Below are 27,942 nucleotides of genomic sequence, written 5' to 3'. Positions count from 1 at the left end.
TGGCGGCCGGGGCCCTGCTGGGAGAGAAGGGGGGCAAAGAGGGTGTGGGCCCCCCCCGCCCCGCCCCGCGCTCCCTCAGGGCTGGGGACCCCCCAGGCTTGGCAACGAGGCCTGGCCCAGGCCGGCCCCACGGTGACGCCTCTCAGCCCGCTGTTGCGGTAATGAGGCAGCTTGACGTCACAGCAGCGACGTCACAGCAGTGACGTCACAGCGCGGCGCCGCCCCGCCCTCCCGTTGCCACGGCGACAGCGGAGGCGCGGCACTACCACTCCCGGCAGGCCTCGCTCCCGCCGGACTACATTTCCCAGCGTCCCCCGCGCGCCGCGGGGGGGGGCGGTGGTGGGTGGGGCGGGACTACAATTCCCGTCGTCCCTCGCGCGAGGAGCGGGGGGCGGGGCCGTACGGTGGCCGGCGCGGCGGTCGCGTGACGGGCCGGCCGGGCGCTGCTCGCCAAGATGGCGGACGAGGAGGGTGAAGGGCTGCCGCGCTCGGCGGCGGCGCCGCACCGGAACGGCGGCGGGGAGGGGGCTCCGGCGGGGCCGGGCGGCCCCCGCGTGGTCCGTATTGTCAAGTCGGAGTCCGGTTACGGCTTCAACGTCCGCGGTCAAGTGAGCGAGGGCGGCCAGTTGCGGAGCATCAACGGCGAGCTCTACGCCCCGCTGCAGCATGTCAGCGCCGTGCTGGGCGGTGGGGCGGCCGACCGCGCCGGGGTGCGCAAGGGGGACCGCATCCTGGAGGTGTGAGTACGGGGGGGCCGCCGCCCCGCTGCCGCCCACCCCGCCCCCGCCCCGCCGCGGGAGGGCTGAGCCTCGGGGGTGGGGGGAGTCCCGAGGGGGGCTGGGCCTCGCGGGGGGCTTGGGGTGTCCTTCTGGGGAGGGGGGGGCTGAGCCTCGCGGGGGGAGTCGTGAGGAGGGGTTAGAGGGGGGCTTATGGGAGCCTAGAATGGGGGGCTAGGCCGGCTTCCCCTCCTTGGGGATGTGGGGGGCTTATGGGGGCGGCTGGTCCTCTCCAGGGGCTGGGGGGGCTGGTTTGTTCTCCTCTCACCGGGGGCTTTGGGGGGGCCCCCAGGGGACGTTCCCCCGAGGAGCTGTGTTGGTCTGCTCGGATGTTTTGGGGGTCCCTGATGAGGGGGTTTGGTCTGGTCTCCTCTCAGAGGGGGCTTGGGGAGCCCGTACTGGGGGTGCTGGGGCAGGTTCCTCTCACCGGGAGCCCTGAAGGGGTCTGGCCTCCCCTCGCTGGGGGGCTCTGGGGACCCCTTATGAGGGGCCTCTGATCCCTCGGGACCCCTCTATGCAGAGGGGGCTGGGGGCTGTCTTCATCCTCTCGTTGAGGGTTTTAGGGTCCCTCCTCTTACAGGGAGTTGTGGGCCAGCAGCTTCCTCCCCGAGGGCTTTGGGGAACCCTCTGGGGGCGGAGGGACACAGTCTCCATCTGCTTGAAGGCGAGGCACTCATTTTTTAGGGGGTTCTTCAGAGGATCCCCCTCTTTGTGGGGTGTGTGGAGGGTCACAGCCTCAGGAGGGAGCCCCTCCCTTGGCGGGTGAATCTGGGGTCCCCTTCACCAGCTCATCCCTGCGGAGATTCTCCCCTCGCCTTCGTTTTGGGGGGCAGCGCTTGGGTCACAGAGCAGGAAGGGCTCATGAGCTGCCGAAATATCTGTAGGAGCCATGTCCACGGCTCTGCCCCCCCCGGCCGGGAAGGGGCTGGTGGAAGGGGGTGGCCGCGGTGGGGAATTTGCACAGAGCTCCTGGAGAAAAGCTGTTCCGGGAGAGATCCCTGGGGAGGAGGGGAAGTCGGTTCGGAGATGGGAAAGAAGGGGGCTGGGAGGAAGGGGGAGCTCACCCCAAGAAAGTCTGGGAGGGGAGAGCAGGGGGAAGGGCCCGTGGCTGGCAGAAACTGGTGATACTGGGCTGGGCGAGCCCACGGGTGCCCTCACGGAGAGCTGGGGGCCGGGACGAGGTGTGTGAGCGGGACCCTCGGGCTTCGACGTGGAGGGTGCTGGAGGAGGAGATCTGGCACGGCAGGATTGCTGCTGCAGGCACGGCTGGGCAAGGACGGGACAAACCCCCCCGCTTTGGGAGCAGGCCGGGGGGCCGCCCCCCCACGCCGCGGCCGCGCAGAAGGCGGCAGAGAGGGAAGTGGACGCTCGGGGCTGGGACCGGCCGCTTGGCTTTTCCTCCTCTGGGTCAGCGGGGCCGCGGGTTGTGCGGGGCCGTGCAGGAGCTGTCTCTCCACAGCGAGAATTGTAACGCGAGCCTGAAAACGTCTTTCCGTGGCAATGCTTCAGCTGTGCTGAAACAGATCTCCCCCCCCCAAAAAAAACCCTTAAACTTTCAGCCCGTGTTTGCGGACTGGCATCGGTTAAATCTCTTCGAGGGCTTTCTGTAGCCTCGGCCTGTCGAGGTGCGTTTCTCTGAGCATGGTCCCCTTCGTCTTGTGGTTCCTGGGGCTGGTTCTGCCCGTGCTGAGCTGTGCGATGCCTCCTGGTCCTTACGTATTTGTACTTCATGCTGAGTTGGTTAAGTTCAATTACTTATTAATTACAGGGATTTCACAGCAGCAGGAATGCTTTGCTGCCAGTCTTTGCAGGCTGCAGTGTGTGAAGGACAACAGCATGTGTTTGGGCCCAGCAGAGACGATCTGTTCTGACTAGCCCGTGGCTAGAGAGCCGGCCGAGCCCTGCAGGAAGCTTGCTGTCGGGATTTGGCGCTCTCCCGCGTGACCCAAATACTTTGCGCTTTGATTTTTCTGTGCAGAAGAACCGTTCGGGGGGTGAATTCTGCACCTGGAGGATCAGCTTGAGAGAACAGCCTTTATTGACCGAGGGGAGATGTTTTGTATGCGTTGCAAGGTGCCGAGCTGAAATTCTCCCTTGTGCCCGCTGTGGGGAAACGCTTAAAATGCCGCGTTTGAAATCGGAGGTAGGTTTGAGGCCGGTGCTGGAGTCGGGGTTCAATCCCCGGTGTCTCTGTGGCGCAGGGCGAGGGCCCGACCTTTAGTCTGTCACCAGACCACGCCGCGGGGTTTGCAGGAGATAACGGGGCTTAATGAGGGGGCACGGGGGTGTTTGCTGGAGGCTCTCTGGACCCCGGCGTCCCCCTCCACGGGGCAGGGAGCAGCAGCGGCTGGAAGGATGGGGAATTCCTCTCGCTTTATCTGCCACTTCTCATCTCCCGGGAGAAGTCGCTTTTAATTGGCCCGTGTATCTTCTTGTAGTGCTGCCAGGCTGGCTCTCGCCCTTTTCCAGTACCAGCTCTCGTTAACCTGGCTGCGTGAATCGACCTGAAAAATACTACCTGGTACCAGCCACGTTCTGACGGTGTGAAGTCCCTGTGTCCCTGCCAAGAAGACGCTCCTTCTCCCTGGGTCTATTAAAATCCAACTCCAGCAAGTAAATCTTAGCACGGGTATGAGTTGGAGTAGAAAACAATAAAACAAGACTCCAAAAATAGCTCTGATTTCCCTTCCTTTCCCCAGCAGCACCCTGCACACAATGGTGGGGGTGGGGTTCCCCGGGAGGCACGGGCCCATCCGCCGCCGCTGCCGCCTCCCCGGCGCAGCCCTCCCAGCCCCGGCGCAGCCCTCCCGGCCCCGGCGCCCGGTTCGTGGCCCACAGGACCCGCGGCAGGTTCAGCGGTCGCGGTGAACTCGCCGAAAGCCGGGTTGTGGGTCTGGAGCCGGGCGCTGGGGCTTCGGGAGGAACCGCTGGCCGCTCGGCGTCTTTGCGGCTCTCGCGTCGCGTTCGAGTGCCGAAAGCACGTGCGGGTTGGGTGTTCTCTGCACAGGCTGTTTATTTCCAAGCCGGACTTTGTTTCCACCTCCTGCAACTCCGAGGAAACTGGCCTGGGAGAGAGATGAGATTCTTCCACTGCGTGGCCTTGATGGAATTACTGAGGTTTTAGCGGGGTTTTTAGCCCCTGGTAGCCCGTCTGTGGGCTCTGCGGCCCCGCAGCTCCTCCCCAGCTCGCTCTGGGTGGCTGCAGCGCTGGAAGCCCCAGAGACCTCCCGGCCCTGCTCCGACCGCAGAGGCAGGAGCGTGGTTTTCCTCTGCGAGGTGGAGCACAACCTGCTTCCCCGTCCTCATCCAAAGCCGGAGGACGGTTCAGGTGCTGACGGGTTTATTCAGAGTCCTGCGCCTGCTACAAAGCCCTTTCTCACCATCCTTTGCTGCATCGCGCTCCGTATCCAGCCTCGAGCTCAGACCTCTTGCTTTCGAAGGCTGGTTTTGCAGCATAGCTATGGCGTGCTCCCTAATCTTCTTAGCTGGTTGTGTGTTTGTGGGTGTTGAGGGCATTGGAGACAGACAATGAAAGCTAATTTAGTTCTTGATTATCACCCTGAATGACAATCATAACTAATCTTGACAGGGAAGAAAATCTCACTAGCGCTTGCTCTGCTTGCAGGGAGCTCGCTCAAAAATAATTGAACAGATCAAGGAGGGATTTGTTCTCCGTGTTGTTGAACTGTGTGCGGCGGAAGCGTGGTCTGACCGAGGTGGGATTGCGAGGGCAGGGGGTCCCGTGTCCCGCCGGGCCGGAGGAGCCGTCTCCATCCCTCCATCCCGCAGCAGAGACGTCGGAAGCGGTCGCAGCACCTTCTGCCGCGAGGGAGGGCGTCATGCCCCTCGGTCCGGACGGGACAACCCCACCGGAGACGGCTGCTTCTGACCCCTGGGGAGCGACGGGTGCCTGGTGCGCGGGGTAAAGGGCATTTCCCCCAGGAGGTTAAACTCTTTATCTCTTCTTGGCCTAAAGTCTACTTTTGTCTTTCAACGTGGGACAGAAAAAGCCGGTTCTGCTTTGGAAAAGGCCAGAACGATCTGTAAAAGCGAGGCGGCAACGTTTTGCCGCTCGCACGAAGGGCGCCGCCAGAAAATCACCTGACGGAGCGGTCAGCGGCTTCCCCTCGGCCAAAGGCTTCAAGGGTGCCTCTTGCCTTGACCTCAGCCAGCGCCGGAAGCGGATTGAATCGGTGCTGGAAGCTTCGTCCCGCACGCCGCGGTGGTAAGGAGGTGGGAGACGGGATGCGCAGCCCCCTCGCCGCTTCGGAGGCGGGTGGTTGTTGTGCGGCTGCAGGCGCAGGAGCTGGGGAACCCCCCGGCTTTGACGTGCAGCCCGGCGACCCCAACCCCTCCGCCCACCCGCTGGGAGGCGCCTTTCCTCCCCCCGTCTTCCCGGTAGCGTTCCCGAATTCACCCCAACCTCTCCAGGCTCCGGCCCTCGCTTTCCTGCGCGCGTTCTCAGAGCGTTTCTCCGTGGGTCGGGGTCTCTGCGCCTCCTGCGGACGGGGCTGGAGGGGGCACTGGATTTGCCCAGTTAAGGCTGGAGATTAGAACTGGAACGACTCGGGTCTCCTGATTGCGCTTGCAGCCTGTGCTCGGTGTGCTCGGGAAGGCTGGTGTGAGCTCTTTGAGTGAGAAACTGCAAATGTATCTTTTTTTCTTGCGAGATAACAGCAGTGGGTAAATGAAGAACCCTCGTGTGCTGGGTTTTCCATTAAGCGCACAATTAGATAAACGCGAGAGGCTTTTTATCTGCCCCGGTTTAACACTTCTGCAGTGTGTTTAAGCAGAACTCGGTACGTGCCTGGGAATGGGCACGATGACTGAAGCTGGAGAAATTTAAACCCGTTTCTGCTGCCTGTGCTCTCCGCTCCCGCTTTGTTCGTCTCGAGATAACGAAGCAAATGGGTCAGACCCTGTAGGCTCAGCGGGAGCGGCCGCTCCGCTCCTGACGGGAGGAGCTGCTGGGGATGTGCTGGATGCCGGTGCCCGGGTGTTGCGGCGGCTTTTCGCATCCCCGTCGTTTCCCTCCCTTGTTCAGTCTGAGCACAGGGGAAACGACGACGTGTGAACAAAATACAGGGTGGGGGGAGAGTTTCCTTTCACCGGGACTCAGCCCTGCGCTCACGAAACGTCGTCAGGAGGCCTCGTGAACGCGGGTGCTCCAGGCTGCCGTCGGGCTTGGGATGCTCTTTCGAAGAGCCGGAGCGCGAGACCCTGCCGGGCTCTTCGCTGACATCTCTGGGGGAGCATCTCGTGACGGTGGTTTTCAGCCTGTGGTCTGCAGAGCCCTCGGGGGGCTCGTTGGTGTTGCTCGGAGCTCTGCGAAAGCGCGGCTGGGAAACCAAAGCCGCCGTCAGAGCCTTGAACTTGGTCGTCAGCAGCTTGAACTGAGCTGGAGGAGAATCTGGGTCTAAAAAAGGAACAGATAAAAATCACTGCTTTGATGTCGGTCAGGGAGGTTACGCTTGCAAGTCCAGCTCCACGCTAGCAGTGGGGCTTGCGGTCCAGCGGCCCCGTCCGTCGCTGGCCTCCTCGGGGTGCTTTTGCTGATGGTTCAGGGCAGGGAGAACCAGGGAGGCCTCGACCGAGGTCGTGTCTCCTATTCTGGGTGGAAGCTGATCGCAATTACCTGCTCCTGCGTTTCCAGGGTGGATTTGATACAGGTTTGGCTTTACAAGTGCCCCAAAATGTTCCTTTTTCAGCAAGACTAATAGCTTTCCACCTGTGCGGAAACGTGTTTGCGTTTCAGGAGTATTTAGCTTTTAACCTTCTGAAATGTTAACGTCCTTTGTCTCCTCCCAGGCTGTTTCAGAGTGTTCATTCGCGAGGAATCGCTGCTCTCGCGGCCGGGGCGGGTGAACGGCGGTCGCACTGTTTGCCAGAGCAGAGCCTGTCGGTGTGTGCAGGGACGGTTAAAGCTTCCTCGGGGTTGGAAGAGGCTTCTGTGAAAATGGGAATTGCCCCCCCAACCTCCTCCTGGTCTCTCCCACGGAGGAGAAACAGGAAAGGTCACTGGAATTGCACTTGTTGGTGTTTTCCTGGGTGCTTTTTATCTGCTTGGAATAATATCGGACAGAGTCTGGATTTCTCGGCTGCGAAAGAGGAAGGCTGGCTTCTGCTCCGAGCCATTAGAAATGGGGAAATGCTGCTTGGGCCTCAGCGGAGCAGCCCTGGGGTGGCTCAGTTTGAGGAAGGCTTGTGCCGACGGCGTCTGGCTTTGGGGACTGAGCGTTTCGGGGAGAAAACACGCTGCCCGTGGGGGAGAGCGTTTAGCTCACGTGCTCTCAGGTGTGCCGTGCCGCACGTCGCGCTCCTCTGGGATCGGCTGCAAGGAGCTGCGGCTGCTGAAGCTGCTGGGGATCGGTCGGGCTCTCCCCGGGGGGGTGCAGGGGCTGCCCCTTCGCGAACGCACCCCGTAGGTGCTGTCGGTGGCGTCGCGCGGAGCTGTCGGTGTTTGGTGTCAGCTGGGTCTGAGGAGGGAGGGGGCTGAAGACGGCGAAGCGCCTGTTTCTGCGGCTGCTCCGGCAGAGCTGTCCCGCCGCTGTGTCCCGTAAGCTCGTGAGCTGCTGGTCTGTGTTTCCAGAGCCTCTCCCGAGGAGGCTGCTGACCCCCGGGGCGGCTGCGCTTGCTGCTGGGGCTCCTCCTCAGCGCTCGGCTTCCTTCAGCCGCCCTTCCCAGAGGAGAGAGGGATCCGTCACCGCTGCCGTCGTCTCGGCACCGCGCTTCAAATCTCTCCCGCAGCTGAAGATCGTTGAGAGCCGCCGTGTTACAGAAGAAGCGGGAGCACAGGGAGCTTCCTGGTGACATATTGAATTTTACAGGCTTAGCGTCCAGCCCTGCCCAGAGCTGGAGCCAGCCGTGTCTGAGCCGAGCGTCGGGGGCTGGAAGCTGCAAAGCGCTGGGTGGGGGCGCGGGGGCCTTGGCAGCCCCGTGAAGGGGCGGCTGACGCGCGGTCGCGGTGCGGTAGCTGCTGCTGAGGCCGCGGCTGTGCCACGCCGTGGGAGAGCTCTGACCTGCGCTTGGCCGTGGTGGCCCTGCGGGCGGGGGGGGTTGCCAACAGGCAAAGCCTTAACGGCGACTTGAGCCGTTTCTGGGGTGTTTTCCCTCGGACGGTTTGTCGGCGTGGTCAGTGCTCTGCCTGAACGAAGCACGGAGGTGGCTGTGGGCTTCATCTCCAGGAAGCTTATTGCAGACTTTCTTGCAGTAAATTTCCTTGTCATCTCTTGACAGACAGAGAGTTGGGAAATTTTAAGAAGTCTTTGCGGAAAATGAGTCATTCGGCGTACAAATGGGAGAAGTGAAATGTTCTCTGTCTTGGGGATCCTGCTCGTTAGTGTCAGCCTGATGGGGAACTTTGCTCTGTCGGACACGTGCTCCGTGCCCCGGCTCTCCTGTGCCTGCCGCTTGCTGACGGGTGTTCCCGTGTTCAAACGCAGCTGGGGAGTGAGACGTTTTCCGCGCTGTGCTGGCGGAGAGAGCGGGTTTGGGGGAGCGAGTGGGGTGTTTCAGCAGCTCATCCCCCTTGCAGCCAGGGCACCGTGCCAGCCTGCCGCTGCTTGCCGTCTTCGGCCTGGTGCTTTGCAAACTCAGTCTCAGAGAGGCTTTTAAATTCCTGACAGCGAACAAACCCCAGTCTGCTCTGCCCCCCAGCATGTATTTTTTGCGGTAGGAGCTTGCCGAACCGCAGGCCGAAGATGTTCTGTTAGGCGTAAGCGGCTCTAATTCTGGAGCTTGGCTTCCTCTGCAGCGCCAGGCGAGCCCCGACGGGCGAGTGCCGAGGCGGCAGCGCCTGATCTCGCCCCGCGCCCGCCGGGGTTTCTGCCCTCGCCGTGGTGTCAGCGGGCAGCAGAGCGTGCGGCTGCCTCGGGGCACGGCCCGGGCCTGTCTTGGCAGGCGTCTTCGGCCTCGTGCTGGACCGCGGCACAGGCGGGTGTTCCCTCTGCTGCGGGGAGACGGTTGCCCTCAGCTCAGCCAACGTCAGCCCTTGGTCGTGGCAAGTATCGAGCCAGACCAACCCTCACCCGGTGCCAGGAGGAGAACAACTTCTTCCCAGCTCCCTGGGGGGCGGCGAGAGCATTTGGGAGCCGCTTGTGGCCCCGTTTAGGCGGGGGTGCCCCTGCCAGCCCGGGAAGGCTCCGCGTTGCCCAGGCCAACGGTGCAGTGAACAGCTCCGGCATCGCTTCTGCCCCCCGGCTTCGGCGCTTCCCTGCAGTGACCTTCCCGCTGGGCAGCTGGCGTCCCCCGCACGCCGAGGGAGGGAGACTCACCCGCTGTCCTGCAGGGGAAGGTGCCAGGGCATCGTGCTCCTGGTTTAACCACATCCACGTTGTGGCGGAGAGCTGAGAGAAGAGATTTGTTGGAAGAAGCTGCTCTTCGAGTGCTGCTGACGGCGGGCAGCCCTCACCAGGGGTTGTGTGCACCTGCAGCGGTTCGCTCCACCGTGAGCAGGGTTCTCCTCTACCTCCCGTCCCGCGCAGGAGAGTGCTGTGAGCTGGCACCTCCCTCCTGGAGGGACGGAGTCACTGGAGCTGGTCGTTGTCCGCCGCTGTTGTGTCTGCGCGTCCCTTCCTGGAAGGCGTGGAGGGACCCGGCCCTGCCGTCAGCTCCGCAGCCCTCGCTTGGGACCGTGCGCATCCCCTGGAAGGGTGAAGCTGTCGCCTGGATCTTCTTTCCAACTCCAAGTGGAGGCAGAAGCTTGAGGAGCAAAGTGCCCGAGTGTCCCGTTGTTCTGGGAAAAGTGCGTTTGGTTCTGGGGCCCCGCGGGTCCGTGGCCACGTGAGCAGTTGAGCTGTGCTCCCCTCGCCGCGCCGGCCGCTCCTCGGCTGCCTCTGTCACGTGATGATTTACCGTCCCCTGTCTCCTCGGGTCGCGGGGATGATTCCAGCCCCGGTTGCTGTGGGGACCTTTGCAAAGGTGCGAGTGCTCCGGCCCCGTGCGCCTGCGGTGCCGACGGCTCCTTCCCACCCGCCGCAGAGCAGGGGGTGAGCGGCAGCTCTTGGAGCAGCGTCTGATCCCAAGATCTGATCCCGGAGACCTGCCGGGAGCGACGGAGAGCGGCAGCGGGTGTTACTGGCGTTTGGTGAAGGAAATAACGCGTTGAGGTCTGACTGTCAGGAGCCCCGGCCCTGTCCTTACCCCCTCGCGGGGTTTGGTGTCGGCTCCGGGAGGAAGCGGGTGGCAGCAGAAGTCCCTGGGGCTGAGGAGGGTTTGGGAGAGGAAGAGGAGGAAGCCGGCAGCGTGTTTGTTCTCGGTCTGGCAGAAGGGAGAGCGCGGTGTCTGAGGTCTTTGCTGGTGGGAAGTTGAGCTGAGAGCTTAGTTCCAGCCTAAGTGGGGCTGAGTAACTAAACACCAGCCTTGACTTGTGCAGACGGAGCAGCGCGTCCTGTGGCCTGGGTCCTCCCAAGGCCCCTGCTGCCGGCTGGAGGCGGCTCGAGGCTGAGCGTGGGGCGGCCACCGAACTCCTGCCTTTGTCCTCTCTTCAGGGCAGGACTGGGGGGTGCGGGGGAGCCGCGTTTTGGCCGGTCGCCCCTCCCGGTGCGGGCAGACAGCGGCCTGCTCCGCGTGAGCGCAGTCTGGCCGCCACCCCCACCCGCCAGAAATCGTCCTGGGGCGGCGGCGCTGCAGGACTTTGGTTTGTTGTGGGCGAGCGGAAGGGATCTGGGGTCGGCGAGCAGCCCGCGAGCACCGGTCAGGTGGAGCCCGCGCGAACGTCGCTTTAGTGGGGGCGATGCTGGGGGCGGACGGCTCGGCTCGGTCACGAGGGCTGTCCCCTGCGACCGAATTTGCCGCTTTGGAGGCCACGCTCCTGCCCCGCGGAAGGGCTGCCCGGGGAGGGGGGATTTTCCCTCTCCCTGCGCTGTAAAAGCTGCGCGCGGCTCCTCGAGCGCTTCCCAGAGCCCGGGGGCTGCCCCCGAGGGTTGTTGCTTCCTTACCCTGCCCTGCAGCGGGAGCCCTGCGCGGGCTGGGGACTGGGGTGGCGTCCAGGCTGGGGGGAGCTGCTCGTCGGGCTCCTGGCAAAGCACAAGCGCTGGCTCTGGCTCACAGGCGCCGCTTGGGGCTTTTTAAACTTGGTTCAGAGCCTGGCATCTCTCACCTAGATTTGTAAGTTGAGATCAGACCTTTCCAGGGCAATTCTTCTAAGTAAAAGTTCGATAAAAAATGATCTATGTGAAGCCGTAAGAGCTGTTCTCTTTCATTGGAGAGCTGGGGATTGAAAGCTAAATCCTGCGCTTGATTTAAGGCGAGCTGGGCTGATTCTGTGACCCCGTACTGCGTCTTGGCGGCGAGATGCTGACGGTGTGTTCCCAGGCTCCGGGAAGTGACTGAAGCGAAGCCGCGTCTCCGTTGTGCCGCGCCGGAGCGGGGGCTCGTGGGGGCTGTGTCTCGGTGGGTGGTTGCACCAGGTTCTGAAATCACTTACCTTTGCTCTCTGAGCCGCCTTCTCCTTCACCTGGAAGCTTCAGTTCAGGTTTAGGGAAATCCACTTACGTTTTGGAGCTGCAGAGGATCAGGAGATGGGCTTGGCCCTCGCAGAGCAGGAGGTACCGTGTGTTCCGTGTTTTCTTCCCCAATTCTGTGGTGTCCGTGCGTTTGCCGTTAGCTGATGGGAAAAGGCTCCTTTCTGGGCACGAACGTGCCGTGGCCCCGAGAAATGGTAAAAACTGCAAAACCTGTTTTAAATATTCAAGGGGGAGCATGAACCTTCTAAAGAACTAACTAATAACCCGAGAAATGGTCAGTGGGGAGGATGAGCGGAGTTTAGAGCAGAGTGCGGCTGGAGCGGCAGGAGCGGGCGAGGCTGGAGGGGTTTGCCGGGGAGGAGACACGCGGCGGACCCCGGGGCTGGCCCTGGTGCTCGCCCCTGCCCGGCTTACGGCTCGTCTGCTTTCTCTTTGGCAGGAACGGGGTGAACGTCGAAGGAGCAACACACAAGCAAGTGGTGGACCTGATCCGCGCGGGAGAGAAGGAGCTGATCCTGACGGTGCTGTCGGTGCCCCCCCACGAGGCCGATAACCTTGACCCCAGCGATGACTCCTTGGGGCAGTCCTTCTACGACTACACGGAGAAACAAGCCGTGCCCATCTCCATCCCCACCTACAAGCACGTGGAGCAGAACGGCGAGAAGTTTGTGGTTAGTGTGGGCTCGGACGGCGCTTCTGGTCCCTCTGGGCGTCTGCGCCCCGCACTGGGTGCGGCGGTTGGTGGCAGCGCTCTGTCTTCAGGACGGAGGCTCGTTACTTTATTATTGATTGTTTGTGACGCTGATTCAGCCTTGCCCTGTCTTCGCTCTCACTGTGCTTGGTTATTCTTCTGCAGCTATTTCCTACGTGCTGGGAAGCTTTTTTATTAATGCATCTGGAATAGGTTGATCTCTTGTGACGATTAAGTAGGAAGTTATTATTTTGTATAAGCTTTCATGTTGTATCTCCTGTTTTACAGCCAGCGCTAAGGGCATCTGTGATAGATGTAAAACCAAAGGGAACAGATGTCTCGAAGCAGTTTCCCATCTCCGGAATTTTTTCCCTTTAGAGAATGTTGGGGGAAAATAGCTGTAAAAACTCTTTTTTCCTTGGGGTTCCCTGCCTCTTCTGTGGCACTCGCTGGAGTCTTCCTGGGTAACGTCATCTCTCACGGGCGCATCCTCCGAGGCTCCAGGTTGATCCTGGCTCCCCAGGGCTGGCTGTGGCTGTAGGGAGCTGTTTGGGGAGGGCTCAGACAAAGGCGCTCCCCCGCACAACTGTTTCTTCGTGCAGCGTTTGGGGTGTATTTAACCCCTCGGTTGGCCCGGCCTTGCTCAGCTCTCCTGCTTCCTCGCGAGCTCTCTCGATCGCCCCGTCCTCCAGCGCCCTGCGTCCCGCGGCCGCCGGCTCCACGTTTCAGGTGGCGACTGACAGAGCCAGGAGCCCGTCACAGGGCGGAACCTTCCCCGCGTGGGGGCACGGTCCTGCCCGTGGCCAGACCACGACTCGCTTCTGCTCCCTGGGCTCCGGGAGCCGCGGGGGTGGGCGGGAGGCGGTGGCGAGCGTCGGGCGTCGTAGCGATGCCGCTGCTTTGACTCGTGGCTGGAAGGTTTGTGCCATCACCCTCCCGGACTGGGGGGTGGGTTTGGCTGGAGCAGGCGCCCCCGGGACACGATTGTGTGGTGGAGACAGGTGACAAACGGGCTCATCGCTTTGTCCTCTCCCAGCCGAGGCCGGAGGCATCTTCCCAAGGAAGACACGAGCCAGCATCGGTGTTGCAGAAGCAGCGTGTGTGCGAGAGAGGAGGGGTGGGGAGGGCTCGGCAGCGCTCGCTCGCCAGGAGAGTCGGGCTCCTGCGCAAAGCCTGTCGCTCCGACGCGTCTCCGTCGGGGACGGGCGGGATCCTCTCCCTGCGCCCTGCTCCGCCAGACGCGCCGCACGGGGCAGCAGAAGGGGCCTAGACCAGAGGGTTTTAACGCAGCGCGGGGCAGGTCGAAGGGAGCCTCTTCTCCGGCCTGGCCATAGCTGCTGCTCTTCGGATCCAGCCCCATCTCTGGAGGTGACGCGGAGGGGTTGGGCGGGTGCTGCTTTTTCAGGGAAAACCTGCGGGTTTGTTGGAGCGCTTTCCCCTCGTGAGGGTTGTCGGGCAGGTCCCTGGAGGGCAGACGCGGTGGCGAGCGAGCTGAGGCTGCCCCGAGCCCTCCTCTGGGGAGCAGGTCGGGGGTTTGAGTCTTCTGGCCGCGGCTGAAGCCGCCCTGGGCGCATCTTGGGCGCGAGCCTCCAGCGCTCGGCGCTCTGCCGGCCCGTCGGCCTCGGGAGCGCGGCGCAGGGCGATGCTCCTCCCCGCGGGAGGAACGGTTGCGGTTGCAAACACTTCCCTTGTGCAACCTGAAAAAGAAAAGCCTGAACCTACTGTTCCCCACTGCATCCCTTTCCTCGGGTGCAGCTAATTAAGGTACCGCTGCCGTTTGGGACCTCCTTATCGCTGAGGGCGTGGTCGCAGTGCCTAGATAAGAGCTGGCTGAACTCGCCCGCGAGACGGAGCAGATTGGCTTTGAAAATGGAGGCGGCTGGTTAATGAAGGGAAGGGAGTTCCCTGCAGAGCATCACGGTGCTGAGAAATGTCCTGCGACCGCAACTCCGCTCCGGGTTTCCCCTGGTTGGGTCCAGAGTCCTGTTTCCTTGTCCAGAACGAAACCGGACGCGTGCGTGCGTAACGAAGGAACTACGTAACGGGGGGTTTTCCAAAAGGCCTCACGCTGCCTGTCCCGGGGATCTGCCTGGCGGTTGGTGCCTGATGGCTCCAGGGGCCGTGTCCGCACACAACCCAAACCTCCTGCTGGGTTTGGGACCTTCTCTGTGTCCCGGGGGAAGTAGCCGTGAGCCTGAATCCGGAGCTCTGGGGCTTGGGCTGCAGCGTGAGGCTCAGTCCTGCGACAGGCTGGAGGCTCAGCGGTAGGTTGGACACGTCTGGAAGGGGATGAGGCTCCTGTGGCCGAAAGCGGCCGGCGCAGTCAGCGCGGTATCGCTGTGGCATCTGTCTGGTGGCGGCTCGGTGCCCCCCGGGGAGCTCCTGAGCGCAGGACATGATCCAGGTGAAGGCCGTGGCGGCTGCATCGGGGCCTTTTGCAAAGGGTTTGGGTGGTTTTCCTCTCCTTTTGGAGTAGAAAGGCCCCTCGAACTCGCGCTGCTCCTGCTGCTGTCGGGTGGGGGTGGTAGTTGGGCCACCCCCCAGCTCCAGGGACAGGCAGTGGCGTAGTTCACTGTTCACACCAGTTTCTCGTTGTAGCTCAAATTTAGTCGTGCGCTGCCCGTGGCGCCAGGGAGGCAGAGCTGTGCTGGTTTGCATTTGCAAAGCTTTTCTCACCGCAGTGAGCCTCTTCTCCTCCCTGCAGGTCTACAACGTTTACATGGCGGGCCGGCAGCTCTGCTCCAAGCGGTACCGGGAGTTCGCCATCCTGCACCAGAACCTGAAACGGGAATTTGCCAACTTCACCTTCCCGCGGCTCCCGGGGAAATGGCCCTTCTCCCTGTCGGAGCAGCAGCTGGACGCCCGGCGGCGAGGCCTGGAGGAGTACCTGGAGAAAGGTACCTGGCTGCGTGCCTGGGGCCTGGGTTTCCCCCACGGGGAGTATCTCCGTGAGCTACTCAACCCCGCCGTTCTCCTGCCGTTGTGGGGGATTCGGCCTGGATCAGGCTTCGTGCCAGGACACCTGATCCAGCCTGGAAAGCGCCCGCTTTGAGAAGGTTTTTCCGGGCTGGAGATACCACCCTTGTGTCGCGCCGCCCGCAGAACAGACTCTTGTTTTCCCGTGTCGCCTCTGGGGCGGTGCTGGGAGGGGAGGGAGGGCTCCCCCTTCCCCCGGGCACCCCACTAACCTGCGCTCTGTCCCGCAGTGTGCTCGATCCGCGTCATTGGGGAGAGCGACATCATGCAGGAGTTCCTGTCCGAGTCGGACGAGGTAGGCACGTAGGCGACGGCGCTGATGCTCTGCCGGGACCGCACGCGCTTGGTAAAACCGGAGCAGAGAGCCGAGGCGTTCCTGGCCCAGGCCTCGGCCGGGCGAACGCAAAACCGGGGCAGAAACCCCCCGGCTGCCCTTTGCTGTCGGGATTGCGCACAGGCAAGCTTTCCCCCGCGGCCGCAGCTCAGAGCAGCGTTGCCGCCGCCCTCGGAGGCGTGCGCAGAGCAGAACCCGCCGCCAGGCCTCGTGGTGTCCCCTGGCTGGGGGGACCCCGCAAAACCCCCACATTTGCTGCTGTCCTGCTGGTTTCTGGGCTGGCAGCAGCCCAGCTTCGCGTTTGCGAGGTGTCTGTGTCTGAGGCAGCTCTGGGTGCCGGCCTGTGTGACTCGCCCCTGCCCGGAGCCGAGCCGCAGCAGCTCTTTGCCCTTCAGCTCTTGCTCTTCTCCCAACCTTTCCACGGCGCCTGAAGCTGCCGTGTCCCGGAGCCGTCGCTCGCGCTTCGCTGGCAAACCCGTGAATGGAAAATCCTGCCCCGTCAGCTTCCTGTCTCGGAGCAGAGCTCGCACCTTCCGCCCTTCGGAATTGCTCTGGTGCAGACTGGAATGGGATTCTTGAGGCTTGTGGAGCAGCTGGTCATTAGAAGTGACCATTCTAATTAGCCAGCACGAGGCAATAAATGGTCCCCGGAGCTCGGGGCTGAGTTTGCGTGATGCCGATTCCTGTCCTCTCCTCTCCCCTCCTTCAGAATTACAACGGTGTCTCGGACGTGGAGCTCCGAGTAGCGTTACCAGACATAACGACGGTGACAGTCAGAGTCAAAAAGAACAGCACTACAGACCAGGTGTACCAGGTGAGCTGCCTCTCGTTTTGCCTTGACTGGAGGATTAACACAATCCGGCCGTTCACCGAGGCCCCGCGGGCGCCCACCCGCTTCTCTCTGCTCCTCTCGCGCGCCGGCAGGATCGGTGACGCTGCTTTGCTGTAGCTGAGGACGGGGGCACTAGAAAACCCGAACCTTGCGCCGTGCTGAAGCAGCGATTTCGCTGGCAGGCTTGGCTGCCAGGACACAGTCATCGCTGAATTAATTTTCCCTGATAATATCTTAAAGCCGGCGGATGGCTCTAAGCACTAGACAGCCCGTGCGTCGTGGCGCGCTGCGGCGGCGGCTCCATGAGCCACCAGCACTCGCGTCTGGCGGCGGGGCCGGACGGCAGGCGGGGTGCTGGGGGTCGTGGCCCTCTGGGGAATCCTCTGGCCGGGGCGCAGGTGTGTGGGCGGCTGCAGGCCCAGCGCTTGAAGGGGAAAACTAAGGAGAACTGACTTCAACCAGGCCCGCAGGAGGAAAAGCGGAAGCGGTCAATGGATATGGGGACATGTGATGGTGCAGGGGAGACCCTTCCTGACAGGGGAACTAAAAGTGTTGCCGCAAGCGGGAGCCTGGAGGGTTTGCGGAGGAGCCCGGGGGTTGCGGAGGAGCTGGAGGGGTTGTGGGGGAGCCCAGGGGTTGTGGGGGATCCGTCTCTCAGGAGCTCAGCTCTGCGCAGCACAATCCTGCGCGTAGTCGGGGTTCACAGTCCGGGGTGCGTGGGGGCCGCAGCCGAAGGAATTGCCCGTCGCCTCCACCGAGGGCTGAGGGTTCTGGCTGTGGGGCTGGCACGGGGGGGGGAGTCCTGGGGGAGCTGCACGCACCTCTGCTGCTGGGACCTGAAGCTGGAGGCGTCGGAAGAAAAGGTGACCTAATTATCAGCCGTGGTGGCACTCGAAATCTGGAGCAGTTTACAGGAAGGTGAGAGCAGGAGAGAGCCCTCGCCTGGGAAAACATCTGGTTTTGCTGGAAGAGTAAAGTTCAGGTTTTCTGTGGGGCTAATGCCTCGGTTAGGGAATACCTGGCAGTAACCTGACGGCAGCCTTGCCCCGGCGGGACGGCCAGCGGCTGGCTCCTGCTTTTCTCACCCCGTTTTCCCGTTCGGTTGCTCTTTAGGCTGTGGCAGCGAAAGTTGGGATGGACAGTATTACCGCAAACTACTTCGCCTTGTTTGAAGTGATCAATCACTCCTTTGGTAAGTCCTTTAATCCCCCCGGTGCTGCCGAGCGAGCCAGGAGAAGGCTCTGCAGCGCTCGCGGAGCCCGGTGGCGCTGGCACTCTCGTTTCGGGCTTCTCTCTGCTCACGAAATCAGGAGCCCCCGGGAGGAATCGGGCAGGCGCAGCCGGCGCTGATAACGAGGAGCCCGCAGTTTGATGGCTCTTTGGCTGCCGCTTGACTTTCCCTTTCTTAAGCAGTTCAAGGAGACGAGCTTTTTGTGAAATGGAGAGACGCGTTTTACTGTAGTTCAAAGGGTCCAGCGAGCTTAGAAAAAGCGGGAGCGTCCGCGGGAGGGGAGGGCGGCGGCTGGGGACGGAGCGAGGGCGCTGGGAGGGGGGTTGAGGGCACCCTCGGGCTGCACAACCCGGGTCCTGGTGTGCACATGAGCTGCATCTTAGCTTCTCGTCTCTCTTTCCGTGGTTAAGTCCTGATGGTATTTGAGGCTCGACCGTGGGATTCTGGGCGATGGTTTTGGCACGGCCGTAAGCGCCGTCCCAGCTCCGCGCGCGCCGGGGTCTCCTGGCTGCGGTTCCGCTCCCCGGCCGCAGCCATCTCCGATTTCCCCCAGCTTCACGCTGCGTTTGCTGAAGCTGCGGAGAGGCCAAAATGTCGCGGTCACGCCACAAAATGGGTGCAGTGGTTGGTTTGTGGTTTATTTTTCCCCTGTGCTGGGTTTTAAGCCAAGTGTGTTTCTCGTTCCGAGCTGGGCACCTTCGTTTCTGGGTTGTCATCTCCGCGTGCCTCGCGCTCGCCCTGTTGTTACTGCGAGCGCTGCCTTGCAGGAGGAGGTTTTTAGGGCGGTTCCTTCTCCTCACAGGTTCTGGCTGAAGGGCCGGGGTGATTTTTACCTTCTGAAAGCCCCCCTAAAATGAGCCGTCTCGCAGGACGGGCTGGGTTTGCGTTCAGGTGCTGACCCTGGGGCGGCCGAGATCACCCCCCTCCCGTTAAAGCCTTGGCACCGCAGAGCTGCCTCCGCCACCGGGTTCGTGGCCGCTTTCCGAGGGTCGCCGGGTGCTGGCGCGACACGGAGGCAGGGAGGGGAGACGGGGGTCGTTGTGTTTGGGGAGCGCCCAGGCGGGGCTGCGCGGGAGCCTCGGATGGGGACAGCGGCTGCTGCGGCCGCTGGCACGGCGTCAGACTCTCATGGGAGCTGTTAGCTCCCCGTGCCTGCGCGTGCTGCCCTTCTCAAACGGCGCTGGAAAGTAAAAACTCCAGTAAACCCGTATGGCTTGTGCTTTCTGGACACTCGCTGCGAACATCCACGTTTATTCCTGCCTGGATACGCTCCATTTAATTTCTCTGGAAGGCGTAAGCTCCATCTGCAGCACGACAGCGACCGAGTCCCTCCCTGACGAAGGAGACGCGCTGGCGCTCGCCGCCTTTGTCCGTCAGAGCTGGGGGAAGCAGATTTGAACACAGTAAACGCCTCGATGGGGGCCCAGCTGCTCCAGCTTGGCTGAGCAACGCAGCGAGTTTTGCCTGCCAGGATGGGGGGGTCCTTCTCCAGTCCCCTCAGGCTGTGGGGGGACGCTGTGACCCCGAGGCTCGGGCAGGGCCTGCAGTCGGGCTGTTGTGCCGAGCTCTCGGCGGCGAGAGGAGTTCGGCCTCGCGAATTCCTGCCGGCGCGCTCGATGCGATCGCGAGGGACCGGCGTGGTCCGGCGCTGCGGCAGGAGGTAGTGAGGAGAGCTGGGCTGGGCCGGCGAGGAGCAGAGTTGGGCTCCTGATCCCGGCTGACTCGTGGGCAGAGCCGGGTCCGGTCACGGGGGTGCTGCCGGCGCCGTGCGGGGCTGCGCGCGGACCTCGGCGCCTCGCGCTGACCTCGGTGTCTTGCGCTTTTTCCAGTGCGCAAACTGGCGCCCAATGAATTCCCCCACAAACTCTACGTGCAGAACTACACCTCGGCGGTGCCGGGAACGTGCCTGACCATCCGGAAATGGCTCTTCACTACAGAGGAGGAGGTTCTTCTCAACGACAACGACCTGGCGGTCACCTACTTCTTCCACCAGGTGGGTGCCCCAGGGCCGTAGCTCTTTACCGGAGGTGAGGCGCTCGCAGAGCTGCCCCGGCCACGCTGTCCCCCGGCGTACCGGCCGGTCCTGCTCGGGTCACTCCAGGGAGCAGCAGCCCGTGGTTGGGTGGATCGGCGGCGCCGCGGGGAGCCCGTGGCCAGGCCGCAGTCGGACGGGGGGGCAGGACTCCTGCCACTCTCCGGGCGGGACGTCGCCTTCCCAGAGCAGCAGGAAGGATCACGGGAGGCTGCGCTCCTCGGCCTGGATGCGTTTTCCTCAATTCTGTGTGTTGTCAGTGAAGGCGGGGAACAGGCTTCTCCCCGGTCACCCCAAGGAGAGGAGACGTTTCTGCCTGTCATTTCACTTTATGCAGATTCTCTGGGATAAAGCGCGTCCGAGAAGAGCCAGGTTCTCCCATTGCTTGTATAGAGCCACTCTAGGGTGACCAGCCCAGAGGTGGATGTCTGCAGAGCTCAGTTACACGAGTCCTGCTCTGCCTCAGCCACCAAACCCGCTGTCCCAGAGCTCTCCGAGCTGAGCCTGTACCAGCCCCTGGTACAAATCGGTATAGAAATAGGAGTTGTCAGACTCTTTGATCTCCTCGCCTGGATCTGCGCTGGCTGGCAGCTTTACACGCCGCTCGTGCCAGGGGCAGGAGTCCTTGCTGGGGTGTGCAGCTGGGGACCTGCTGAGTCCTGAGGGGAGGCACATCTGCGTGCCAGCGGCCCAGCGGGGAGCAGCCGGCGCCGCTCCAGCACCTGTGTCGGCCTGGAAGGGTTGTCCCAGCCCCTCCTCGCCTGGGCCCGAAGGCAAAAGCAGGATTCCAGGCACCAGCATTTCCATCCTCTCTTGCCAGGGGATCTCCTTCCAAAGTCTGCCCAGGTGCTTAAGCATCTCTGTGCTCCCCGGGCGGGCGGAGGCTCGTGGCGGAGGCGGTGAGTGCGAAGAACCACCTCTTGGAGCCTCTCCGAGCCGCTGCCTCTCGGGGACACGGGTCACCGCTGGGGCTCTGCCTTTGGGTGGCTGTTCGAAGCCCCAGGGGCAGCCAGGGAAAGCAAAGCCTTGTGACTCAGCGACCAGTCCTCTGGTCTGACCTCCTGGGTCCCCTTTCCTCTCTGTTTAGGCTGTTGATGATGTCAAGAAGGGCTACATCAAAGCGGAGGAGAAGTCCTACCAGTTACAGAAGCTGTGTGAGCAGAGGAAGATGGTCATGGTGAGTTCTCCTCCTGTCCCCTTTGCTTCCCTTCCCATTGGCAGTGCTGTGGCTGGGAGGGAGGCCCGGGCACAGGGCGCCCAGAGAGGCTGTGACCTTGGATCCCCCCTGGGCCTCTCCTCGGAGCTGCTTTGGCTCCGGAGCGCTGAGGGGTCTGTGCTGGGGGCACCGCCCTGGGGCAGACTCCCAAGGGTCACCTGAAGCGCCAAGCCAGGAAGGTTAATTATTGACTCATGATAAGGATCAGCAAATAGACGCTTCCTCCTGCGGGTTATCTCCTGGCTGGTTTGGTTCTGCTCCTCTCGCTGGCTTTCGAATGACCAAAGGAAGAATCTTTGGAGAGGGTATAACCCACCCTCTAGAGAGAGATACTGAGAGAGAGAGAGATTATACACACACACACACACACCCCCCAGGTGCAGGAGGGCCCTGGTCTGGCAGGAGGTCAAGACAACGACGTCTGTGTCCCAAAGAGCCTGTGAAGTCCAAGTACTTCATCCTCTACCTCTCCCCACGTCACTGGGGGTCCTGCCAGGAGCTCAGCGCTGGAGGATTTGGCCCCTTCCTCCGCTCTGGATGGGGCTTGTTCCTTGGTTGAAACCTTCAGCCTTTGCCGTGGTTCTGCCCTGCGCAAACACGAGGTTTTGGGGCTCTGGAGAAGCTCCTGCCTTCCCCCCGTCCCGAGCTGTGACTCGATGCTCCCGGCGCTTCTCCAGGGCCCCCCAGTGCTGCTTCATCTGGGCCACGCTCAGAAAGGGAGAAACAGCCAAAATACCTTTTGGACCTTTTCATGAGTTGTAGCGTTTGTATCGAAGGACTCTGAGAAACCCGGATCCCACATCGGCCCCACGGCCCCTTTTTCTGGTCTCTTCAGCCCGTAAGGACCAAGGGGGTGGCTCTGGCGGGAGCCGCGCTGTCGGCCCCGGGGCTCTTCGCTCAGACCCGTCCCGGGGAGCGCGGTCGCGCCGATCGGCGGCACCAGCTCCCCTGCAAAGGGCGTTTGGCGCCGGGGCTGCGCCGGGCTCTGCGTGTACCCTGCCTGGACGGAGCCGCGCTCTGCGGGGGGGATCGAGCAGCTGGGGGGCTCCTGCCTTCCTTCCCCTAGCACCCTGCTGCCTCTGGGGGGATGCAGCCTCGCGGGCTGGGGTGAAGCCGGGGCTTTCCCAGGGGCGTGCGGGGGAAGCAGGAGGATGCAGCACCCCCTTCCCTTCGTCCGCGCAAGCCAACGCCCGCGGCTTTCTCCCCGCAGTATTTAAACATGTTACGGACGTGTGACGGTTACAACGAGATCATCTTCCCCCACTGCTCCTGCGACTCGCGGAGGAAGGGCCACGTCATCACAGCCATCAGCATCAAGCACTTTAAACTCCACGCCTGCACCGAGGAGGGTCAGCTGGAGGTAAAGGGGGCTCTGCCCGCGGGGCTCAACCCCCGCCTCGCCCTCGCGCCGCGTCCCCGAAGCGCCGGGGCTCGGGGCTGCCGCGAGGCGTCCGAGGGGATCTCGCGGGGTTGGGAGCGCGGGGCTTCACCCGGGGCTCCCGCGGCCGCTTCCTGCCGGTCGCTGCGGCACGGCCGTCCCAGGCGTCCTCGTCCCCCTCCCCGGGGTCTGCGGGCTCTGGCCTCACCCCCCCTCTGCCCCCAGAACCAGGTAATAGCATTCGAATGGGACGAGATGCAGCGGTGGGACACGGACGAGGAGGGAATGGCGTTTTGTTTTGAATACGCACGAGGGGAGAAGAAACCCCGATGGGTTAAAATCTTCACCCCCTACGTAAGTACCCGCATTCTTCGCAGATCGGTTGAGGAAAAACCCCCAGCCCGCTGGTTTTCCCTCCAGGAGCTGGAGGAGCTGCTGGTGCCGCAGCGTTTCGGGGCGGGAGGTGGCCCAGGGGCCGGTGGCCACCAGGAGGAGCCCGCGGCTCGGGGAGCGGCTGGAGCCAGGCGGGCGGGGGCTCTGGGGGCTGCTGCCCCCCCGGGCTGCCGGCCCCGGGCGATACCCGCTTTCTCTTTGCAGTTCAACTACATGCACGAGTGCTTCGAGCGGGTTTTCTGCGAGCTCAAGTGGAGGAAGGAGGTAAGAACCTGGTTGATGCTTGGACTAGATGATCCTCGAGGTCTTTTCCAACCGACGTGATTCTGTGAACCCGTAACCGCAGGGAAGCGGCTGCACCTCTTGCAGGAGGCTTGTGGTGGCGAGAGCCTCCGCCTGCTCCTTGCCAGCGGCTCGGCCGGGCAGCGATCGGTCAGAGCGGCGGTGCCGGCCCTCAGGGGAGCGCAGGGGTGGACGCTGACTTTGGGAGGCCGGGGCTCTGTGGGTGGGGGGTGTTTGTGTCGTGGTGCAGCAGGAGCCGGGAGCTCCCGGTGCCGGGAGAGCGGTGGGTGACCAGGATAACGCGGGCCCGGGCCCTGCGGCTGCGGCCGGTCGCTCCCTGGTGTCTGCTGTCGGGTGCAGATGGCAAAGCGTCGGTCCTCGGAGAGACGGTGCAGGTTGCTGAATTATTCAGAAAGGGTTGTGAGAGCCTCCAGCCAAAAGCTGCTGAGACGAACAGGAAGGGTTTGGGTTGGGTTTTCTTTCTGAATCGCAGCCTGAGGTGCCTGCTCAGCCTTCTCCTGTCAGCGCTGCGCTGTGGGCCTGACTCTGAGCCCCGGCCGGGGAGGTGCACGCGAGCCAGCCCCGCTGCGGCGCTTCCCCGCCCTCTGCTCGCCCGAGGGCCTCGTTCTGTCCCCTTGCACCCATCTGCTGCTCCTCGGGGCTGCCCCGCATCTGGCGTCCCCAGGAACGGCTCCCATCGCCTTCGCTTGCGGGGAGGCGGCAGAGCGCAGCAGGAAAAGCCGGGTGCCGTCGGCCGGCCCCGGGGTGCTCTGGCCCGGGTTTGCCCATGTGTGGCTACTGACTCGCCATCCCGTGGCTCTGCTGTCGCAGAGGTGTTGCTCTCCCGTCTTGGAGGCTGGATCCGCTCTTGTTGCTCTTGCTCTGACCCGTGCTCTTGGCCCCAACCCCCTCTCTGCCAGCTGATGGATGTGGGTACCTAAACCAGGGCTTAACCGCCACGAGTCTGAGTCGTAATCCAGGAAAAGGTGCCCTGCAGCTGCCTGGGGGTGGAGGCTCCTAAACGGAGCGATGCCTCCCCCGCTTCCTTCCCTGGAAGTTTCCTGCCTGCTGGGCATCGGGGTGTCGGTGCTTATCGGGGTGTCGGTGCTTATCGGGGTGCTGGATCCGGGCTGGCACCGCGCTGGCTGTGGGAGGCACCTTGGAGACGCGCAGAGAGCGCAGGGTCTGCCCCCGGCAGCCGGGCTCGCCGGAGGGTGTTAACGGTGCGATGGAGGAGTGTAAACCCGCGAGAGTTTTCCAGGAAATAAGAAAAGGGGATTCTTGGCTTGCCTTAGCTCGAGGGGCGGGAGGTGCATCCCCCCCGGGTGAGCAGAGGCCCGCAGGCAGGCCGGGGCGAGCAGACCGAGGCCCAGACCAGCCCGTTTCTCCGGGGGACGATGGTGGGAGCAGCAGCCAGGAGCCCCCCGCAGCCCAGACCCGCTTCGTCCCGGCCCTGGGCCCTGTAGAAGAGGCCGAGGGGCTCCGCAGCGCCCGGTTACGCACTTCGGCTTCGTAAAGCACCGAACGCTCCCCGCGCGGAGCCCAGGAACTTGGCTCTGGGGTTTGTGTCCCAGCTGGGGGTGACGTCTCTGCCCCCCCAAGGAACAAAATCTTTGCAGCTCCCGGTCCGCGGCGCAGGGGCTGCCCAAGCGGTTCCCTGGCTCATTCCCAAATCCCAGCTCCTGCGCAGCTCCCACCGTCCGCGGAGCGCCCTGGATCCCGACACCAGCTGTTCAGTCTCCTCCCATCCCCTCCGGCTCTGCTTTTTTATTTATACCCTTTTTATTTTTTTCCCTTGTAAAGGTGGAGGAGGAAGCAACAGACAAGGATAACCAGAACTGCAGTAAAGACAATATGTGCAGCAAGGTAACCGGGCTGGAAGCAAACAGCGTCTGTGCTCCCTGAGCCAGGCCGGCCGCTCTGCTGCCGCGTAGAGTCCCCGCAGCTCCCCGCTCCCCTTAGCACAGGACCGTGTCCCGTCGTGGCGGCTTCTCCTTGGAAAGTAAAACACCCCCCCGCTCCTTTCCTCGGGTGGAGGTGGCTTCGTGCTTAAAGGCCTCTCTCCTGGCGGTGGAGACGTGGGGGCCCCCCTCGCCCGTCCCCTGGGCTCTGGTGACGCTGCGGCTGGTGGCGGAGCCCTGAGCGGTGCAGAAGGGGGACAGGGGACACGCGCCTGGTAAAGGACCAAAGAGAGTCCTGCGAGCCGCAGGCCAGCGGCGCGGGGGCTTCCTTTCGCTGTCCTGCAGTGGGGGTGCAGAGACCTTTAGGGGCCGACAGCGCTGCGGCAGCAGCGAGCGGACCCGCGGGTGTCGTAGCACCCGAGCGCTCCCCTCTCCGGCTGCTCTGCCCGGCCCGTTTCCCATTCACCCCGGCCAGGATTTAAAGCTAAAAATCGCTTCAAGAGGCACCGGGACGCCTCCCAGAATGTCCCCTGCCTGTCTCGGGGGTATCTACCCCCTCAGAGGCTTTTACCGCGCACGGCCGAGGCTGCTGAGCGCGATCGGGCGCTGGGTCGGTGCCGTGCGCCGCGGCCCTTTGCCCCGCTCCCCCTTCGGATGTGACCCCTTTGCTCAGGCGCAGCGAGAGCTGCGGGTTCATTGAACTCGTCAGGGAGAAAGTGGAGTCGCGTGTGGTGAGGCTGAAGGGTGTTAACCCCAGCGGCGCCGGGCGGTGCTGCCCCGCCGGGGAGCTTTGTGCCGGGCATCAAAGAGGGCAAGAGCCGCTGTCTGACTGAAGAGAAAAGCTGCCGGAGACGGTGTGGGATGTGTCACCCGCTGAGGAAAGAGCCGTGAAACGCGGGGGTGTGGGAGCCTCCCGCCCCGTGTCACGCTTCCTCTGCCAAACAGATCCTGCGCGATAACGCTCCCCGCGATGGCGCTGGGGTAAACCCTCTGGTCCCCGTGTGCCGCCTCTGAGGAGGAACGGGCCGAGGTTTTGTGTGCGGAGTCACGCGCGTCTTCCTCTCTTGCCCCTTCAAACTTAAAAGCGGGTGTTTGATGTCTTCTCTACAAAGCCTGGAGGCACCGGGAGGGATTCGCTCGTGCTGCTCCGCAGGAACAAAGAGCCGGGGCCGCGCCGGGGCTCTGCTGCTCTTCACCTCGCCGAGGGCGACCCCGGAGCGCCCGGCTCTGCCCACGGGGAGGGCTGGGGGCTGCGCGCGGAGCTGCCGCCTCCGGGGCCTGCCCCGAACTCGGCCCTCGCCTGTCCCCGCAGCGGGTGAACCGCTTTCCTCCAGCGAGGAGGAGGAGGCGGCGGCCGCGGCGAAGGCGGCAGAGCCGGGGGGATTTGGTGCCATCGGCGCGGCCGCAGCCTTCGAACGCGGCGAAGCTGCGAGGAGCCGCCTCTGCCCCCGCTCTGGCAGCGCTGCCCCGGGGAGCGCCGGGAGCCCCGCGGCCGCCGCGCAGGAACCGCCTGCGGCTTGTGCCGGGCTCGGTTCTGCTTCCTGCCGGGGCCGCGAGGCTGGATCTGGAAATGGAAACCAGGCCAGTGGCTTTTCCTTCCCTCTCAAACCGGTCGCTCCTCGGCGCTCGGCGTCGTCCTCCTTCCCCGGCGCGGCGAGGATCGTTGTGCCGGCGGATCGATGCGCGGCTGCCTGGTTTCACTTGCTCGGAGGAGCCCTTGGCTGCAGCTCCTGGGTGGGGGCTGCTCTGGGGATCACCCCTGCGGCTCCCGCCACCCCCAAACCCCCCCTCGGGGCACGGTGCGTCCCCCCAGCGCTGCCTGTGCCCCCCACCCCAGCGCCGGGGGAGGGAAGGTTGTTTCCAGATCAGGAGCGTTTCCCACCAGTCGCTCGGTAATTGTCTCTCCCCAGCGTAAAATAAAAAGATTGATGGAATTTGGCAGATAGTTTACAGATATATTTAGTGCTCTGTAATCTGCTGACTTGCCTCCGACCGCAGATGCTGGCTGATAAGGCTGGGTGTGCGCAGGAGGAGCAGCTCGAGCTTTAGCCCGTAAATAAAAGCCCGGCTTTGCTGGGCCCTCGCTCGGGCTGGGCACCGAGGGGCCCTGGTGGCCCTGGCGTGTCCCTTCTCAGGAGGGGGCTGCCGTGTTTCGGCTCCTCGGAGGATGGGGCTGGCTCGCTGCAGGTGACAAACTCCGTTTGGGGACATCGGGGTGGCTCAGAGCTCATAGGTGAGGTCGTGGGAGGGAGCCGGGGGACAGCGGGGAAACGGCTCCGTCCTCCTCTGGCCGGCGCGGCCTGGCTCAGCCCTCGCAAGTGGCATTTGGGTTATTTGGGTTATTTGGGTTATTTGGGTTGTCTGGCCCTTTTCTAGAGGGAGGGGGGTGCTGGTGGAGCTGGGCGCTTCCGGGGGGCTCTGTCCGATCCCCAGGGCTGCTCCTGGCCTCCTTCCTGCTCCTGGGGCTGAGCCGCTTTCCTGCGTTATTGGCCTTCTCTGGCCCCGGGCGCCAGCGAGGAGCCGGGATGTGCCGGACCGAGGGGTCGAGGGCTTCCAGCAGGCGCCGGGCACCTCCTTACCCCCGAGCTGTCAGGGGGCTCCCCCACACGCCACAGGCGTCCTCATGCGCGGCGCATCCCCACAGCAGCCCAGTATCCACCAGTTCTGCTCCAGTCCCGGCTGGTGAAGGTGTTGCTGGGGAGCCGGGGGGTGTCCAGCACCCGGGTGTGAGGCCGAGGGGGGCAGAGACGGGTGCTTGAATCGTTGTGGGGCTGCTCAGCACTGGGATACCGGGGAGTGATGCCAGCAGCCCCCGCAGAAACTGGGGGTGTCTGCCCAGGCTGGGGGTGCTGCGGCAGCGGGGCTGGGGTCCTGCACCCAGGACGTGGGGTACAGCGGCGCCGCGACGAAATCCCCCCGGCTCAGCTCAGCTTGGTGGGTGACATCGGTGCTGGGGGGGCTCCTCGGTGCTGGGGGGTCCCAGAGAGTCGCCTGGGGGAACTCTGGGAGCTGCAGGACGGGGTCTGGCTGTGACCCCCCCGGCTCCCCACGCCCTGAGCCGGCTCGGGGGCAGCCTGAGGCTGTTAACAGTGGGGTGGGGGGCTTGGGGGGCACTGCAGGCGCTTTGCTGGGGGCTCTTTGTGCTGCGGGGAGTTCCCCGCTTCAGGCTGCCCCCACGCTGGGTCCCCCCAGTCCCTTCTGCGCTGCCAGGGCCGGGGTGCAGCTCGGGGGGGTGCAGCCCAGCCCCCCCCGGCTGACAACGCGCTTTGACGTCCTTTTCCTTCTCTTTCAGAACATCTTTCAGCTGGTCAGGTCACAGCAGAGGGATGCGGCCACTTAGCCCCTCGTCACGGAAGAGCGTAACCCCCCCCCCATTAACACTTAAAATTCTGTTATTGTATTAAAGCCCTTAAACTAAATATTATTAATAATAA

At 63.4% G+C, this 27,942-nt stretch overlaps 1 protein-coding gene across 2 annotated transcripts; it reads left to right on the top strand.

The window, feature by feature from the left end:
• The first annotated feature begins 442 nt into the window (after positions 1-442).
• On the top strand, positions 443-27,942 carry SNX27 (sorting nexin 27). 2 transcript variants are annotated; one of them, XM_074809280.1, is made up of 13 exons: positions 443-739; positions 11,682-11,913; positions 14,638-14,830; positions 15,140-15,204; positions 15,953-16,057; positions 17,189-17,267; positions 19,136-19,299; positions 20,426-20,515; positions 21,765-21,914; positions 22,158-22,286; positions 22,530-22,589; positions 24,411-24,473; positions 27,801-27,942. In XM_074809280.1, the coding sequence occupies exons 1-13, from the start codon at positions 456-458 to the stop codon at positions 27,846-27,848; spliced, it is 1,662 nt and encodes a 553-aa protein (XP_074665381.1). In that variant the 5' UTR covers positions 443-455; the 3' UTR covers positions 27,849-27,942. The 2 variants fall into 2 exon arrangements, with proteins under 2 accessions (XP_074665381.1, XP_074665382.1); XM_074809281.1 differs by lacking the exon at positions 24,411-24,473.

This window comes from Strix aluco, chromosome 30 (genome assembly GCF_031877795.1).
Source record: "Strix aluco isolate bStrAlu1 chromosome 30, bStrAlu1.hap1, whole genome shotgun sequence".
Lineage (NCBI taxonomy): Eukaryota > Metazoa > Chordata > Aves > Strigiformes > Strigidae > Strix > Strix aluco.
The sequence above is the reverse complement of the archived record's forward strand: the minus strand, read 5'-3'. Positions and strand labels throughout refer to the sequence as shown.